We start from the raw sequence: 18,611 nt of genomic DNA, 5'->3' as shown, positions 1-18,611 counted from the left end.
GGGGAAGTTGTCAGAGAAGAGTCAGGGCTAGGGGGAGCCTGTCCTGCAGAGAGCTGAGAAGAGGTGTCTCCAAGGTCAGAGGGTCAGTGGGCTGGATTGACTGTGTCTAGGAATAAAATTCTGATCAGCCTCCTTCTACAGATGAGGAAGCTGAGGTGCTGGGAGATGAATTGCCTGCTCAAGGCCACACAGTTAGTACGGGTCAGGAATCAGGATTTAACCCTCTTTACAGATTAGGAATCAGGACAGAGAAGGCAAGTGATTTCTCTGAGTTCACACAGCTGGTGGGGAGGGGGGGAGTGAGAATCCTGGCCCAGGCCTTGCCTCCAGAACCCATGTTACCTCCATCCTTCTCTCTTGCTTCTCCTACCCCTTGCGGGAAGAATGGACCCAGGAGAAAGGAAAAAGTCACGAGAAGGGGACCTTGGGAAAGCAGGAAGCAACTTTGAAGGAAAAAAAGTCAACACATCCTATGGAAAAAAAAAACAACCCACGTTCGATCCCTTAATCTCGCTCCTAAAATATATATACTTTTAAGTATATACACAAGAAGCTCACCGCAGCATTCCCTACAATAGTGAACATTTGGAAACTCAAAGGAATGATCAAAATTTGCTGCACAACTGCGATGAAATATCACACAATTGCCAAAAAAGACAATCGCAAAGACCATATGGCAACGCGGGGGGATAAACTCTTCCTTTGATCCAGGAATCCTTTTTTCTGGAAATATGTCCTATGGGCACAATTCTAAGTATGAAAAAAGCCTTGTTTCTTTCCTTTTATCAAAGATGTTTGCCACGGTCTTCATGGAGTTAGCGTGTGTAATACACGCCATTGGAATCTTCCACACAAGAATGCACGGAGGAGGTGCAAGTGTAGGAACCACACTTGATAAACCAACACAGGGCACAGGCTCTTCCCTCTCATTTGTTGATCAATAAGTCACTTGGAGTCTTACACAAATATAAACTAGTCATTTCTAGTTCTACATTAACAATACGATTGTCTTGGAAAGCATATAAAATGAAACGACAAGAAAATGGAATCCCTCCAGGAAGATGCGAGCTATGTGTTTTCCTAAACATGGTTCTTAAATCCAGAAACATACCTGTACAAAAGCTTATCCACTGACCCCGCAGTTACCCTAAAAAGCACTTTCCCACGAAGATCCCAATTTCTGGCCCGGACAATGCAAGCTACCGGATCCCCGTACCCATTTCGGGAACTCCTGGGCAAGGGCATCTCTAGCTCACAAAGTGGAGGGGAAGCCTCCTCGACTGAGCCCTTCTACTTCCTGTCTTTGCCCCGCCCTTCCTGTCTTTGCCCCACCCCCAACCCACCCCTTCCTTGGGGCCCCATTTGGTACTTACTCAACCTCCTCAAGTAGGAAACGGCATCTTCGTACCCTCGGTAGTAGTAGTTGTGCAGGATCTGAGGAGGGAAAGCGGGAGAAAAAACTAAGGCTGCAGCAATGGAGACAGACGACGTCCCTTCACCCAAAGAAGCTACTTTCATTGCCCTTGAGCTTTATTTGATGAGCTTTTCAAAATGTACCCATCCAGCATCCCATCCCTCACTATCTGCTAAGAAGTGGGGAGCAGTTCCTGATCATGCGTCCATAGTGACGGTGCGTTAGTTTGTGAAACCATTTACAGCTGATCATCAACTTCCCCTGGGCAGGGGAGGGTGAGATGTTTCTAATGGAACCAGAGAAGGTGCATTTGGGCCCTATGAAGAACAGTTTGGAGACTGGGTTCAAATTCCAGTGCTGCCACTTCTTGGCTGTGTAGATACAACCTCTCACAGCCTCAGTTTCTTTACCTTTAAAATGGGAATAATAATAATAATAATAATAATAATAATAATAATATCTACTGCAAAGGATGCTGGAGGATTACATGACATTGTTCACAAAGCCTTTTCATAAAGAGCCGGATAGTAAATATTTTGGGCTTGGAAACCACAGATAGTCTCTGTCTCTTCTTGTTGTTCTTTATGTTCTAGTTCTCGTTCTTCTTGTTCTTGTTCTTCTCCTTCTCTTCCCTCCTCCTCTTCCGCTTCCCCCTCTCCCTCCTCTTCCTCCTTCCCCTCCTCCTCCTCCTTCTTCTTTTTCTTTCCTTCTTCTTCTTCTTCTTCTTCTTCTTCTTCTTCTTCTTCTTCCTCTTCTTCTTTCTTCTTTCTTCTTCTTCCTCTTCTTCTTTCTTCTTCTTCTTCTTCTTCTTTTTCTTCTTCTTCTTCTTCTCCTTCTCCTTCTTCCCCCTCTCCCCCTCCTCCTTTTTCTGCTTCTTCTGTTTCTTCCTCCTTCTCCTCCTCTCCTTCTCCTCTTCTTGTGTTCCATCCTGTTCTTCTTCTTCCTCTTCTTCTCCTCTTTCTCCTTCCTCTTATTCTTTTCCTTCTCTTCTCCTTTACAACGCTCTAAAAATGGAAAGCCTATTCTGAGCTCACAGGCCAGAATAAAACCCACGCCACCTTGAGAATGGAAGTTCTGATTGTAAGCAGAAACATGAGTTCCAGAGGCTCTGATGAATACAATGCATTTGTTCCATCTTTCGTGAACTGCCTATGTGTGGATTGCTTTTATGAAACTAAGTAGACATAATCTTTACAGATAAACTAGTATAAGGCAGATGCTAGAATTCCTAATGCAACAGTTGGTGGACAAAGAATCAATCGGATTAATAAAATATCTTGTGTACCCATAGCCTGGCTAAGCATAATAGTGTTTTGAGTGTGAGTTTTGTAAATAATAATTAGACTGTAAGTCACAAAACTGGCTTAGAGGAGTTATCATTCAAACAACAATTACTGAGAACCTTCTATCAGCAATGCCCTTTGTAGACACGGTGAGTATAGTCAAAGAAATGAGTAAAGCTTGATGCCTGCTTCTAGGATCGCACTTCTGTGCTGAAGAAAGACATGTATTCTGTAAGTGATAAAAAAAAAAAAAACAATTTTTTAAAACAAACTTTATTTTTGGGGCACCTGGTGGCTCAGTTGGTTAAGCATCCAGCTTGGCTCAGGTCATGATCTCACGGTTCATGAGTTTGAGCCCTGTATCAGGTTCTCTGCTGTCAGCATAGAGCCCACTTTGGATCCTCTGTCCCCCTCTCTCTCTACCCCTACTCCACTCATGCTCTCTCTCTCTCTCTCTCTCTCTCTCAAAAATAAATAAACAGTAAAAAAAAAAAAAAGACTTTATTTTTTTAGAGCAGTTTTGGAAATTTAAAAATAAAAACAAAAACCAAGACACTGGCTGGATTTGGCCCATGGGCCATCGTGGCTGATGCCTACATTACATGTCAGAGGGGAAATGCTCAGGTGACATTTCTCTCAGCAGTTCTTGACATATCTCATTTTACGGGGGGGGGGGGGGAATTGAGACTGGGAGCACTTAGGGGTCTCATTCACATAGCTGGTTTGTGGCAAGGCCAGGAATCAGGTTTAGAAGGAAGTTTAAGGAGACGTAGATGGAGCTGTGTGGGCCCCATTGGCTCCCAGGCCTCGCCACCAGTCCCTGCCCCCCTCTCCCAGTCCTCCTCCCTTCCACGTCTGTCCTCTCACCAGCAGGTCTGGCGGGAACAAGGCATGGGTCATCCTGGCGATGTTCTCCAGGGAGAACTGGAAGGAGCAGTTGAACATGCGGAAGTCGTGGAAGATGGCGGGGCAGTCCCGGGGGCAGATGTCCTGCTGCCCGCTGAAGGTAGAGATGGTGATAGAGTCGGTCCAGAAGGAGCAGGGCTGCATGCCCGTGAAGCCCCCATCGATGTAGCGCTATGGGGGGCAGGAAGAGTGATAAATGCTCATCTGGGGTCAGAGGTCCTCTTCCCCACCCAGGGAGTACACCCAGGAAATGGGTCCCTTGGGACAAACCTTGAGACCCAGGTCCAGGTGGGTGCGTGGTGTGTCCATGGAGGCCCCCAAACTCCCAGCCCAGTGCTCTGTCCCTACACTGTGCCCCCACAGCCATCTCAGTGGTGCTGAGGTGGGGCTCCCAGGCCTCTGTGGGGAGAAGGCCTTCCATACTCTGGATAGAGCAGGAGCAAATGCTCACTCAACTGTTGAAGGGGGCCCTGGGAATGGAGCCTGTTCCCGTGGCCTTTTGAGAAGGTGAACACAAGGTGGGTCCGTGCAGGTCTCTCCAGACTGCCGTGGGTCCACACTGCCTCCCTCTTTTAGGTCAGGTATCCTCAGCACTCTCCAGGGCACCCCTGATCATGGCCTAGCCACCAGCCACCACACTTCCCTTCCCTCCTGGGGCTTCTGTTTCCTCAGCTATGAACACAGGACCACAGATCCTGAGGCTCTAACTCTCTGGGGTGCCTGGGAAGTACCCAGCTGACATGTAACATGTGCTCCATCTACTAGCTGAATCCTGGGTCTTATTTTCTTTCTATATAAAATGAGAAGGGGGCATGAGTTAGACCCTCCTCCTCGGAGTGTGGGGCCTGGACCTGCAGCACTGGCATCAGCCAAAGCCGGTTAGAGGCGCAGAGTCTCTGGCCCCAGGCCTAGCGAATCAGATTTTGCATTATTTTACAAGACCTCCCTGGGTGATTCATATGCACTAGCCTAGATGACGTTAAAGGTCCCCATTGTTCCAGGTACCAATGTCACAGGGTCTGTATCCTACATTCTCTGTCAAGTATGAGAAAATCCAGCAAGCCTATGGAGTTTTGACTAGCCAGGCTCAATCATGGGTTGGTGGGTCCAGAGTGAAGCCCGATATATGGAGGGGAAGTTCATCTCAAAGCCCCAGAAATCCGTCTACACTGGGAATTCTAAGTAGAAAAACACAAGAATCTTTCCAACTCTTGGTCTTTCCACTAAATCCTGAGACCACCCCCAACCCAGGGGCCCTCCCAGATGAGGGCCATAGGGACCCGAGGCACCCCTGGGTCCTGGCTCACCCTCTCCCACGCCGAAGCACTCACCACGCCCCGGTAAGTTGGAGGAATGAGGCCACAGTACACGGGGACAAAGCAGCTGCAGTAGAGTGCCTGTGGGGAGAGAAAGGGCTGAGATACCCTGGCAGCTGGGTGGGCTGGGAGGGCTCACCAGCAGGCTTCTGGGTCACCACCATCCTGGCCCTTCTTAAATCCAAGGCAGACGCACTGCCCTGGGGAGCAGAGCCTCGAGTTCAATTCCTGGCCTGGCCCTAACTACCTGGGTCCTCGTTACCCTACTAGGTAGTCAGGGCCCGATATCCCAGCTTTAAAGAGAGGGAGCCGCCTCAGTGACCTCCAGGGTCCCTTCTAGCACCATGTCTCCACGAATCCAGTGGACCCAACAACCATTCATGTATGTGTGGCCAGGTCCAGGCTCTGGAATCAAAGGAGGGTGAGACGCCCACCCTTACGAATGCCCAACGAGGGAGAGTAAGCATGTCATTCACTAACGACAGTACATGGTGAGACAGGTGCCGCGATGGAGATGAGCCAGGGCACTGTGGCCCCAAAAGAGGAGTATCCAACCCAGGGGAGTGTGGGGCAGGCTGGTGATGATGGAACATACCCAGAAAGAGCAGCTAGAGTCTTGTCATGCAGGTGAAGTAAGCTGGGAAGGGGGGAAGGGCATCCCAGGCAGAGCACCTCAGGTGCAAAGGCACAGAGGCCTGCTTTCTGTGGTTTGCTCTGGTTGGCATGAGTTAGAGTGGAGCTGATAGAAGAGGGCTTGGAGAGAAAAGTCTTGAAGAGCTGAGTGCTAATAAACCCAGGGGGACACGAAGTAGGTGGAGGAGGTGTCCACAGCCACTGCCTATTCATTCCCCTACGGCCACCATGGCCGTGCCAGTGTGGGGCTGTGAGGATGGGTGGCAGGGCCTTGTATTCAGGAGAGGAGAAGGGGGTGGAGATATGGGACAGAGGGAGGGGCCCGGAGAAGGGGCCCCTTAACCCTTTTGTCCTGAAAATTGGGCAGACCCAATTTTCCTGAAATGTGGGCAGACCCACAGCGCTGTCCAACAGTAATCATTCATGACTGAAATTTATATTAATGAGCATCAGACAGTGGACAGAGTGCCCTTTCCGCAGTGATGCCCCACGGGGTGATAATTCAACCTTTTTATCAAGGGCCGTTGGAAGACAGGCGACAGAATGGGGGACCGTCTCCACAAACTGGGCCCCACTCCCTGGGCCCCGCCCCCACACCCTGGGCCCCGCCCCTTGCCTCGATGAGCTCTTCCTTGGATGTGTACTCTGAAACCACGACACTCTCTCCATCTGTGAACCGAGTGAGGGACACGTGGAGCTTCCCCGTGGCGGCCTTGTAGGAGTCCTCAGGTAGGACCTTGTACAGAAACTGCCTCATCATCTGCACCATCTTGCAAGATGGGGACAAGGGTCCCAGGAAGGATTTCTTCACCTCGGCCACACCTACATTGAGGACCCTGAGGTACTCATCTGTGGAGGAAGCAGAGAGGAGCCGGCGGTCAGCAGCTCTTGGACAAGAGGGGTCGCTGATGACTATGCCACCTCACGCCGTCTCCAACAGATGGGAAACCCTAGAATTCGGAAGCAGGGCCGGTCTCCGGGGTCGGCTTGTCGTTCTGCGCACGAGGAGAACAAGGCGCGAAGAATGAAGTCACTGGCTCCAGAGAGTCCACGGCTAGTCAATGGCAGAACTAGACCCAGGCATCCTGCCTCCTTTCATATCGAGGGCAGGGGACCGCTTTCTTACCCCGCACTATTTTCTCCGGCGTCCAGGCACCACATCTGGAAATCTACCACCGGACTGCATTCTTCTGGGGTCTTAGGGGCTTTTTGCCCTGAGTGAGATTCCTCTTAAAACACTGATACGGTGGAAAGCCTTCACCAAGTGACACCTTGTGACACTTGCTTAGTGCCCACTAAATCTGTGAGCAGGGAAGGGGCACTGGCCTTGAGGCGAACTTTGTCTTGAAACGATTGCGTCATCTTCCCTTTATAGCCCCTGGTACAGGCGTGAGAGAGAGAAGGCCCTGAGGTGTGGAGCACAAAGGCCAGGTCTCTGGGATGGGGAGAGGAACCTTCTCCCTCCTTCTGGGAGGAACAGGTTGCATAAGGACCTACCCATGCGAGATGGGGTTTGGAGGGCAGACGTGTTGTTCAGGGGATTGCAGAGAAAGGTGTAACCTGTCTCCAGAATTCCCCTGGGGACGTTAGCCTTGTCAGCTCAAAAAGAAACTGCAATCTTGCCGATTCTCACAGCAACACTATGAGGTAGGTATTTCCAACCTCATTTTACTGATCCGGAGACCGAGGCTCGGAGAGATCGGTCAAGGTCAACTGGCCCAAGATCAACTCCCTGGCGAGTGCACAAAGTGGGATTTTAACCTAGACCCCAGAACCCATACTGCTCGCACTCCACTAAGCCACAAGCTTCTAGAGCCGGGCTTGTACCTGTTATTCACCAGTTGCTGTTAATGTCTACCCTGTGCAAACCCTCTGGCAAAATCAGAAGCAGAAATAGCATTTGGGAAGTTGGGCAGTCAGGAGCTCTCTGGCCCTGGAGGTAATTAAGCAGAGGTGGGGCAAGTACCTCAGTCAGAGGACTTATCGAAGAGATTCCTGTGTGAGTGCTAAGATTCCTTCCAACGTGGAGATTCTTAGATTCTTGTGGGGGTGCCCGGCAATATATCTGGGGAGTTATCGCGGTGGATATTATTTTCCTACTTACAAATAGAGCGGCTGAGGCACAGAGAGGTTAAGTGATTTGCCCAAAGTTACACACAGCAATTTAGAGACAAACCAAAGCTCGGGACTCTCTACACCTTCATGTTTTACAGTTCAGATTATTTCCCGTTGATCCTGGAGGTGGATAGGATAAAGAGATTTAGCATCGTTTTACAGATGTAGAAACTGAGGCAGAGAGAAGCTAAGTGCCTTGTCTGAGGTTGGAGAGCCAGGCAGTGTTTGCTCCCACTCTAAACCCCACCTTCTTCCCCTGGGCGTTGGACTGATCCCAGAGGCTGAGCCAGCTGGGTTGCCATGGTGACAGCCTTCTTTTCTCCCCCCCACCGACATCCAGAGTCACAGCTGCATATGTGTAGTAGGGACTGACCTGAGCGACAGAGCATCGTAGCTGTCACCCTCTTACAGGGGAGGGTGCTCCTGACAGGTGGGAAGGCCCTGCAGTTTTGGTAAGGCTGGCTTTACCATGTGCCAACAACTTGTACCAACAGCGTTTTCCCTCAAGGGAGGGCGATGGCCAGCTCACCAGTAGTGAAGTGACTGCGCATTTGGACGCCAAGAGGCTAGGTCCCAGACTTCTCGCCCACAAGACCAGTCAGGATGGGGAGGCAAACCGGGGTGGGGGCATGCCATTTCAATGAGCAGCTTGAGTGGCCTTGCATGGGTTGGTGGCCTTTCCTACAACGCCTGTGGGCCAGGAACCCCTGGTTGAGCTTGCTCCCACACACCTGAACTCCTGGCAGGGGATGCTCACTGGGACTGCTAGAAGAAAATTTGCTCCCATTGCACAAGAAACACATGTTCCTCGAGGAAAAAAATAATTTTGAAAAATGCAGAGAAGCAAAAAGATAAAAATTGAAGGGTTTTGGGATCCCTCCAACCAGAGATTAACATCTAGTTTATGTCTTCCCAGATTATATATTTTATTACATGTATTCTACTTATAAGAATACATACATGGAGTCATACAATACACATTATTTTGTAATTGATTGGGTTTTTTTGACCTAATAAATCATGTCTTTCCACATCAGTAAGTACCTGTTTATAGCCCAATTTACACGCAGCGTGGAAAGCTATTGTAAGGTTGTACCATTACTTACCGAGGAAGTCCCCAGTAGGGGTCGGTTATTTATTTTGTTTCTTTGCTTTTTCTATGCCTTTCTATGTTTCTTTGCTTTTCAATGCTGCAGTGAAGAATCTCATGCTAATTGTGTGTGTGTGTGTGTGTGTGTGCACGCGTGCCTACATCTTGTTCTTAATTATTTTCTTTAGGATAAATTCCTAGAGGTGGGAATGCTAGGTCAAAGGCATGCATGTTTCATCTTGCAATGCTTATTTGAATCATGGCATTTGTGTATTATCCATTTACAGCTTACTCTCAGCTCTTCATGAGTGGTGATGGGTGACAGGGACAAAGCAGTGACCGAGATAATAGAAATAGTATAGACCTCTCCAATATACTGACATCTGAAAATGGCGCTGTCTAGAAATCAGCAGTGCTCAAGCCAGAATCATGTAGCCAGGGAGGGAGGGGACAGGAGATTGTCTGATTTCTCCCACTCGGGTGCCCAGTTTAACCTTCTTTCTTGCTGAGCATTGGGACTGTATAGCAAAGGATGCCTTTATCTCTGCCTCTCCTTGTTTGCTTTTCGAGGGCTCTCTGTGTGTGTCCCTGTCGTCAACATCTCTGACCATCCCTTTCTCTGTCTCTCTTTGTCTCTCTCTCCCTTCTTTCTCCCTCTTTTCCCAGCCGAGAGAGAAGCAACTAATCTTCTGGTTAAACAAGTCTCTGCTGGTAGAGAGTCAAGTGTTAAGCATAGCAATTGCTGGATGCTGGGAGGAGGGATAAATTTAGCTTGCTTCTTTATCTCTGTACTTTCCAGCACCTTCTCCCATTTAAAGGCCTCCTTCCAAGCTGCAGGCTGCTGGGCTCCGAGACACAGTATCCCACACTGACCACAGCAAGATGGGATTTAAAAGCAGCACCACAGGAAACTCAAGGTTGGCTCTCCCACCCCAGCCCACACTTGCCACATTCATTTCTGCTTCCTCCCACCTCCTTTCGCACCTTTTATTATCTAAGTGCAGTCTGTCTCCCAAGCCAAGAAGAAGATTCTTTGGGGGAAGATCCTTATGGTCCTCGCCTCTCTAAGGCCTATCACTGCACCCCGCCTGCAGAAGGCCCTTCAGAAACCTTTGCTAGAAGCTGGAAACTCCTCAAGGACAAGGGATGGCCATACTCACCTCTGCCCACCAAGCAAGTGCCCACGACACTTGATGGGCGTTCAATATTTATTCAGTATGTGAACAAAGAAACATAAAAACCTGACAGGGAGGAAAAGCAAGCATTGGAGATGCTCCCAGGGAAGAGCTACTTGACTTAATTACCTAGTAAAAGCCTGAAGGCAAGGTCATCCCAGAGAGATGGATAGATAACAGGGTCAACGGTATTGATAACTGTGGCCAATTGACCAAATTTTATGCATCTGTCGTGCCAAGAATTTCAATAGAAAAATAAATACATAAGATCTTGGGACTGGGAGGTTTTGAAGGGCATTTGGAAGCTACTCCGGGTCTTAGCCACTCAGAGAGTCGTTTTACTCTGTTTAGGACCAGATCCATTTCTTGGAAAGAGCGCAGGCTTTGGAGCCAGGGAGATGTGGTTAAAATCCCAGCTTTGCCACATACTATCTGGGCCATCACTGGCAAGTCAAATAAGTTCTTCCAGTCCCAATTTTAGAATCTATAAAATGGGAATAATACTACCTTACTGGGTTGTGATGAGGCAGATCGCTTTTTAGGTGCCTGCACATAGTACTTGCTCACTATCAGTTACGCCAAGAATTCTCCTTGTGACCACGGAGAAGTCTTCTTGATGTTTCTGGCTTTCAGCTTTCTCATTTGAACTGGGGACAATGATCCCTGCCCCCACATCTTTATCGAGGTGGGCTCAGGCTCACTTTTGGATGCAAAGGAGCAAAGTAAAAACACTGTGGAGACGGGACAGTGTGCCTCTGTTTCAGGGTGCAGTAAGGTGCTAGGTCAGCTGTAATGTAGTGCTGTTGCTATCCACACTCTCTCCCTCTCTTGCCAACTTGGGGGGCTCTACAGATTTAGTAGGGAAAAGGGGCAGGGCTTAGAAGTATCACTGAGGAGGAAGGAATAAGATATATGTTTATCTTATGTATTTGCTTAAATCTAATGCCTCTCCCCCCCCCCCCCCCATCTCTTTGTGAGACCAAGGATGGTCTCAATCTGGCTTATCCTTTCGTCCCTAGCGCCCGATATGGTGCCCGGAACACGGTAGGCACTTAATAAACATGATTGCATGCATGGATAATGAATAAATGAATGAACCTCAGGAATCGAAGGAGGGCACTGAGGTCCAGAGAGAGAAGCAGCTTATCCGAGGTGCCCCGAGAATAAACCCGCTTCTCTTCCCCTCCTCCACACGGCCTCTTGCTAAGTGAAAAATCCTGGAAAGATGGGCACGTGGCGGCCGACGACTTAAACTGCTGGGGATCTCCTTCACAGGGTGCCCGGATGGGGTCTGCGGCGGCGCGGGGTAGATCTGAGGTGGAGGATGGGACTGAGCGCCCCCGTCTCCCGCGGACTGGTAGCCTAGCAACAACCTCCGGCTCAGCCAATCACCGCCAGGCGCCCCCCCTCCCCCCTCCCCCCACGCCCCCCCCCCCCCCCCCGCCGCCGGCCGTGCTTCCCAGCAGCGGGCGCGGTAAGCAGGGGGGAAGCGGGCGGCGCAGCAGCCCCAGGGGAGGCGGCGGCGGCGGCGAGCAGAGCTGCGTTCCCAGGAAAGCCCTGCAATTCTCGGAGTCCCTGAACGGAGCACCTAGGAGTGTGCAGCTCCTACCTGGTCCCTAATTGTAGGCTGAATTATAGGCTGCCTATCCCCGTGGGTGTATCCTGACTGCCCGACTGCACTATAATAATAAAAAATTCCTATTATCTTAACAACAGTCATTTACCCATTCGCACTTGCGATCTCAGTGTTTCTTCACAGTGACAGCGTGCCCCTGAGGGGTAGTGACCCTGGTTTTATTCACCTTTTTATTTCCATACCCCACACGGCAGGGGCATTGATTGAAAAACGATTTGGCTTGAAGCCGCAGCGTGGCCACTGGAAGATCCAGAGAGACCTTCTGGGGCAGCGATTTTTCAGTCGGGGAGCCTTTATTCAAAAGAAACCTCAAGCGGAAATCCGATATATACAACAGCTAGAAACAGGGCTGTTCTAGGTTGAAGCCAAGTGGGGTCTCAGACCCTGCCCAATCGCCCCATCCCGCCCTAGGAAGGAGGCTGCTGAAAGCAGCCGAAGATTCTAGGAGCCTAGGTCAAAATATGAAACCAGAAGAAATCCTCTTATTTTACGAATTAGAAATCGAGCCCAGGATAAAGATGAAACTCAATAAATTCATCTGGATGGCTGGATGGTTGGATGGTTGGATGGACAGAGAAATGAATAAAGATGGTTATCCCATAGGCCACAGTCTGTGTTAACAGAAACTGGAACTAGAATGTGTGAGAAAATTCACATTTTTCTACTCTGTTCTGAATGCATTACAGGCTTTTGCCAAAGGCAAAACCACTCTGACCTAGTAAGCACTTAAAAAACAAAACCTCAAAGCCAATACTCTTCTACGGATAATAACAATCTTTCACACAGACCTTTTTCTAGCCCGAAGAGTTTACTAAATTGGCTTTAAAAGTTCATATCAGCTTATATCAGGTTGCCATGGAAACAGCAGTGCCTTCCTGCGGTTCATACCTGGGTTCCTGTCAAGGTACCCATGGGGGTCTTTCCAGGACTGGGGCCTCACCCTGCCCCTGTGTGCCTCTTCCCAGAATCCAGGCACAATCTCCCTGACTTGTCACTGAAGGATCTACTGATCGACTGGAGATAAAACAGGCAGAGAGGGAATGTATCTAGAAAGTTCTCTGGAACCTCAGAATGTTCTCAGGGTCGTTGCCTCTGCTCTTTTCTCTCTGACTGTTTTCTGTGGTGGACCAGAAGTCTCTTTGGGATCTTGCTCCAAGGTAGAAACCAGCATTGTCCCCTTTCCAGGCTGTGGCCTATCCCACCCTACAGACTCTCCTTGCACTACTGAGGGGACCCTACGGTAGTGCAAGAGCTGTGAACTTGTCACCCCCTAGTCTTAAAAGTTGTTTTTGTTTCGTTTTACTTTGTATTTTGTTTTGTTTTGTTTTCTGTGTGTGTTGCGGTGGGGAGGGGAGCAGGGTCAAAAGACCTCCAAGTGAGTCTCTGCTAAACAGAAAAAAGGCCATCCCTGAATATCTCCTCATTCAAGAGATGTTCAAATTAGGGTGCCACTGCACAGGAACACCTGTGTCTCCCTCTCTCCAAACCACGGTAACGCAAGTTCATTTCTGCCAACTGGAGACATTCACTGCCCCCGCTGTCCGAGACTTTGGAGAGTCAGCTCTCTCCATCCATGTCATAGGAGTCTTTTTTTTTTTGAAGCTCTCCAAATACATTTTATTTTCATTAAATGTCTAATCTATGTCATGGGAGTCTTGAAGTTCTCTTGAGACCACAGTGTTCTCGTTTATGACACTTGCCACGTTTGACACTTAGCACTTTCTGGTGCTGAGCCGGGCTCTGAGGCCTCATTGTCTCATTTAATCTTCACAACTCCTTTGAGGTAGGTACTAGAGTTATCTCTTTATACGCAGGAAACAGAGGCTCACCAGTAACTTGCTCAAGGGCGCACAGCTGGAAAGCCGCAGAGCTAGGCCTCCAAAGCCTATGTTCTTTCCACCGCTTTGTCTCTCAGAGCCTCTGCTTCCCACTGTGAGGCAAGGGGGTGGTTCTCACGAAGGCTCTTGGGATCTGCCTTTCTGGGACTTAGCTTAGGCACACTTCCTAAGGGCTCAGATGTCCCCGGGAGACAGGAAGGCTCCCTTTAGAGCAACAGATCCCAAACCACACCTTCAAATATATGTTCTTCTATCCCCACACCCAAAGCCCCTCCTCAGGGGCAGTCTGTCTCAACTCTTCTGGGTAAACACAAGTGCACAATCCTGCTTACTTCCCTTCGACACGCACTTTTTAAAAAATATAATATTTTATTTGTAAGTAATCTCTACACCCAACCTGGGGCTCAAACTCACAACCCTGAGATCAAGAGCCACACGCTCTTGGACTGAGCCAGCCAGGTGCCACCCCCCCATCTTTTTTTTTTTTTTTTTTTAACCATACAGACCTCACCCTTAAGTCCAGCTTAAGATCTGGGCCCCCTCCCTGAAGCCCTCCCTGCTCACCCTCGCTCTTAGCTCTCTGTCTCTCCTTACTGTCCACACCGTTTATATCAGGCTGTCTTGAGTGGCTTGTCCTGTGTCTCTGGCCAGCTGCATCCCTTGAGGACAAGGCCTGTATTAAGAATATCCTTCCCCCCATACTGCCTAGCACAGTGTTGAACACTTAGTATTCAACGTATTCAAGAATGAATAAATAAATTATTTAATGTTCCATAAGTAGGGACTATTTCTGTTTTGTTCCCCATTATGCCCTTGGCACTTAATTCAGTACCTGGCACACTGTAGGAACTTAATAAATGTTTGCTGAAAGAATTAATAAACATGTTTTAAAAATGAATGAATGACGGGTGACTGGGTGGCTCAGTTGGTTAAGCATCCGACTTGATTTCGGTGTAGGTCATGATCTCGAGGTTCCTGAGTTGGAGCCCCCATCAGGCTCTGCGCTGACAGTGTGGAGCCTGCTTGGGATTCTCTCTACCCTGCCCCCCCCCCCGCCTCTGCCCTTCCCCCACTCTCATTCTCTCTCTCTCTCTCTCTCTCTCTGTCTCTTTCAAAATAAATAAACTTAAAAAATGAATGAATGAATGAATGAATGAGTGAATGAATGAATGATGAGCTGAAGAAGGAGATCAAAGAACCTCTTTTCTACTGCACTGACAAGAATCTTTCCAGCTGTGAGAAAGCAAACCACAGGGCAATTTTCTCTGTCAAGCCTGGTCCTAATTCTTGCCCCCACATCGATGGGCACAAGGCCCTGAGCTGGGGCCAAGAAGGAGATTCTTCCTTACAGCGTGGTTTCACGAGGGCAGAGCTGGAGCAACAGGTCAACTCCTGAGTCAGATGGGAGTCAAACTGATCTGGAGGTTTGTTTATTGTTTGTTTGCCTGTTTTCCCTGTAGAATTGGTTTAGAATTGGTTTAGAAATGGATCCACCAAATGCAACGAGGGATCCCGGATTAGATCCTGGGGCAGAAAGAAAGACATTACTAGAAAAAACTGGCAAAATCTATAGTTATAATAATGTACCAGTGTTGATGGCTTAGTGTTGACAAGCGTATCATAGTTATGAAGACGCTCACATTAGGGGGGACTTGGGTGAAGGACATATCACACTATCTGTACAACCTCAGCAACTTTTCTGTAAATCTAGCAATATTCCAGAATTAAAATGGAAAGAAACCAAATGTCCATTGACTGATAAATGGACAAAGATGTGGTATACACACACACACACACACACACACACACAATAGAATACTACTTAATGATCAAAAAGAATGAAATCTTGCCATTTGCAACAACATGGATGGAACTAGAATGTATTATGCAAAGGGAAATCAGTCAGAGAAAGACAAATATCATGTGATTTCACTCCTATGTGGAATTTAGGAAACAAAACAGGGGCACCTGAGTGGCTCAGTTGGTTATGCATCTGACTTCGGTTCAGGTCATGATCTCACAGTTTGTGGGTTTGAGCCCTGTGTTGAGCTCTGTGCTGACAGTAAGACACTGGAACCTGCTTCAGATTCTGTGTCTCCCTCTCTCTCGGCTCCCCCCGTCCCCGCCCCCGCCCCGCTAGTGCTCTGTCTCCCAAAAATGAATAAAAAACATTAAAACAAAAAAGAAACAAAACAGATGAACATAGAGGAAGGGAAGGAAAAAATAAGATTAAAACAGAGAAGGAGGCAAACCATAAGAGACTCTTAGATGTAGAGAACAAACTGAGGATTGCTGGAGGTGGGGGTGGGGCTGGGCTAAATGGGTGACGGGCATTAAGGAGAACACTTGTTGGGATGAACACAGGGTGTTTATATGTAAGTGATGAATCACTAAATTCTACTCTGAAATCATTATTATACTGTATGTTAACTAACTTGGATTTAAATACAGTTTAAAAATTAAAAAAAAAAAGTTTATTATAATTGAAGTTAAAAAAAAAAAAAAAAGGACACACACACAGATGACCACGACTATTAGGCACACAGTGCCCGCCACTCAGCAGGGGCTCAGTTAATGCCTGCTAATGTTGGGGGGAACGGATTGCAGGCTGTCACCCCCTTGAGTTGCTTTGCAAATTGTTAGCTGTTTCTATGGTGTAACCAACATATTCAAAGAGTTTTACCAGATTTGCCATTCAATTCTCTTCAACTTAAGAGTCCAGGGGCGCCTGGGTGGCTCAGTCGGTTAAGCGTCCGACTTCAGCTCAGGTCACGATCTCGCGGTCCGTGAGTTCAAGCCCCGCGTCCGGCTCTGGGCTCAGAGCCTGGAGCCTGCTTTGGATTCTGTGTCTCCCTCTCTCTCTGCCCCTCCCCCATTCATGCTCTGTCTCTCTCCGTCTCAAAAATAAATAAACGTTAAAAAAAAAAAAAGAGTCCGGAAGACTGGGGGAAAAAGAACTTTTATCCACTCGGTTGATCAAACACGTTACTTGGAGTGAGTGAAAAGATCCTGATCTCAACACGGTAGCGCGAGTTACAACCACCATGCAGTGATGTCATTTCTAGCATTTTATAAAAAGTCCTTTTTGCACTTATCATGTCATTTGATCTCATTTTCTTAACCAATGTGCAAAGGATCGCCTAGCCACAGAGTTTGGCAGGAAAGCTGTAGAGTCGCTTGCAAAGCAACACCTAAGCTCATGATTTACGAGGACGGAGAAGGTAGAAATGAAGAGAGAGCTCAGTCTTGGTTTTGTTGTATAAACCCTGGCAAGTTGGCTACTCTCCAAATACCTGTTTCCTCCTTTCTAAAATGGGTAGAAATACAGTGTCTGCCTCGTGGGGTTGTGACAAGATGAGAGTAAATAATTCATGCAAGGCGTTGAGCACATTCTAAGTGCTTGATAAATAGCTGTTAATAGCGTGACACTAAGACATGGATCAGGGCAGAGTACTTTTTACCGGACGTGCTGCCATCTTGGGCAGATAAGTAACCCTGGGGATGATTTCTGATGAAGACATTTTGATTCCAAAAGCGCACCCAGCAGCCGGGATTGAACTCCCGGTTCCATCTGGGACACGTGCACATTATACGCACGCGTGCAAGCGCGACGCCCGCGGGGACACATACACAGGCACACACGGGAAAAAATGGAGGTTCTCATTCTGGTCTTAAAGAACTTTGGGGAGACTTTCCACTGCAGCAGTACAGGAACCTTTCCAGCTTCAGGAATAACCATGACAACAGAGGGCCGGATGTAAAATCAAATTGTGAGACACAGGTGAACTCACCAGAAAGAAGGGGAAGAAAGGAAGGAACTGAAAGTCAGTGCCATGAGAAGAAAGCTGGCAATGTAGTTATCAGACCAGACACTGGCGGCGCAGAGGCGGTAGTCCTGGGCTGTGTGAGGGGCACTGAGACCCTCCCCTTAAAGTCGGGACACTCCGATAACTGCTGGACCAGTGAAAGTTGTCAGTAGCTTATCTCTGCCCAGGGCTCTGGGTGAAAAGATAGTCTCTCATAAAAATTCAAAGCCCCCCACGCCTGCCTTACATGTGGTTTACAGTTAGCATTGACACAGCCTACCAGAGTAATGACCATGAAAATTGATCCTGAGTGGGTGAGAACCCAGGGATGCCTGGCCAGGGCCTGGCAAACCAGCTCAGTTGGGTCCTGTCACTGCCCAGGCCACACAGAATTTGCAAAAAAAACAAACAAACAAAAAAAAACAAAAAAAAAAAACCACTAAGTAGTTGTACAGATGAGCTCACAATTAAAATGTTAAAAATATTAAGGGTGCCTGGGTGGCTCAGTCGGTTGAGCGTCCGACTCTGGATTTCGGCTCAGGTCATGATCCCAGGGTTATGGGGTCGAGCCCCGTGTTGGGCGCTGTGCTGAGCGTCGAGCCTGCTTGAGATTCTCTCCTTCTGCCCCTCCCCTGCTTTGCTTACATGCGTGCTCTCTCTCTCTCAAAAGAAAATTAATTGGACAAGGTTGGAGTCTAGTAATCTTTGTGTGTGTGTGGTTTTGTTTTGTTTTGTTTTGTTTTGTGTTGAAAGAGAGAGAGAGGGAGAGAGAGAGACAGACAGACTCTCAAGCAGTCTCCATGCTCAGCGTGGAGCCCAAGGGGCTCGATCCCATGACCCTGGGATCATGACCTGAGCCAAAAGCAACAGTTGGATGCTCCACCAAATAAGCTACCCAGGTAGTAATCTTTGTTTCAATAAGTTTAATAAGTTCATTCGGACATTCTTCGGTGAAATGTGAAAAATGCTGCTTCACCTATGCTTTTCTATTTCTTTTTTTTTTTTTTTTTAATTTTTTTTTTTTTTCAAACGTCTATTTATTTTTGGGACAGAGAGAGACAGAGCATGAACGGGGGAGGGGCAGAGAGAGAGGGAGACACAGAATCGGAAACAGGCTCCAGGCTCTGAGCCATCAGCCCAGAGCCTGACGCGGGGCTCGAACTCCCGGACCGCGAGATCGTGACCTGGCTGAAGTCGGACGCCCAACCGACTGTGCCACCCAGGCGCCCCTATGCTTTTCTATTTCAAGAGAATTTTCTTTGTACTTATTCTCCCCTTCACTCAACATGCCTTCATCAAAGACCTGTTTTGCCAGGCACTGTGCCAGGAACACCATGACTTCCTTCTCCCTCACTGTAATGGCTAAAGGATGTGCTCGCACTCCCAAGTTAGAGATGGG

The 18,611-nt window shown here is 48.3% G+C and overlaps 1 protein-coding gene across 4 annotated transcripts in view; it reads right to left on the bottom strand.

Annotated features, from left to right (window-relative positions):
- Window positions 1-18,611, bottom strand: part of PNPLA1 (patatin like domain 1, omega-hydroxyceramide transacylase) — a 49,320-nt gene that overhangs the window by 16,737 nt on the left and 13,972 nt on the right. For all 4 annotated transcript variants that reach the window (XM_086706701.1, XM_086706700.1, XM_086706703.1 and 1 more), the window contains exons 2-5: window positions 6,169-6,401; window positions 4,935-5,000; window positions 3,565-3,774; window positions 1,374-1,434 (exon numbers count right to left, since the gene is read on the bottom strand). In XM_086706701.1, coding sequence (XP_086562827.1) covers window positions 1,374-1,434; window positions 3,565-3,774; window positions 4,935-5,000; window positions 6,169-6,401 — 570 coding nt within the window. The remainder of the gene's footprint in view (window positions 1-1,373; window positions 1,435-3,564; window positions 3,775-4,934; window positions 5,001-6,168; window positions 6,402-18,611) is intronic.

This window comes from Puma concolor, chromosome B2 (genome assembly GCF_028749965.1).
Source record: "Puma concolor isolate L17-30 chromosome B2, mPumCon1.1.hap2, whole genome shotgun sequence".
NCBI lineage: Eukaryota > Metazoa > Chordata > Mammalia > Carnivora > Felidae > Puma > Puma concolor.
Note: the sequence above shows the minus strand (reverse complement) of the source record. Positions and strands in the feature narration are given on the sequence as shown.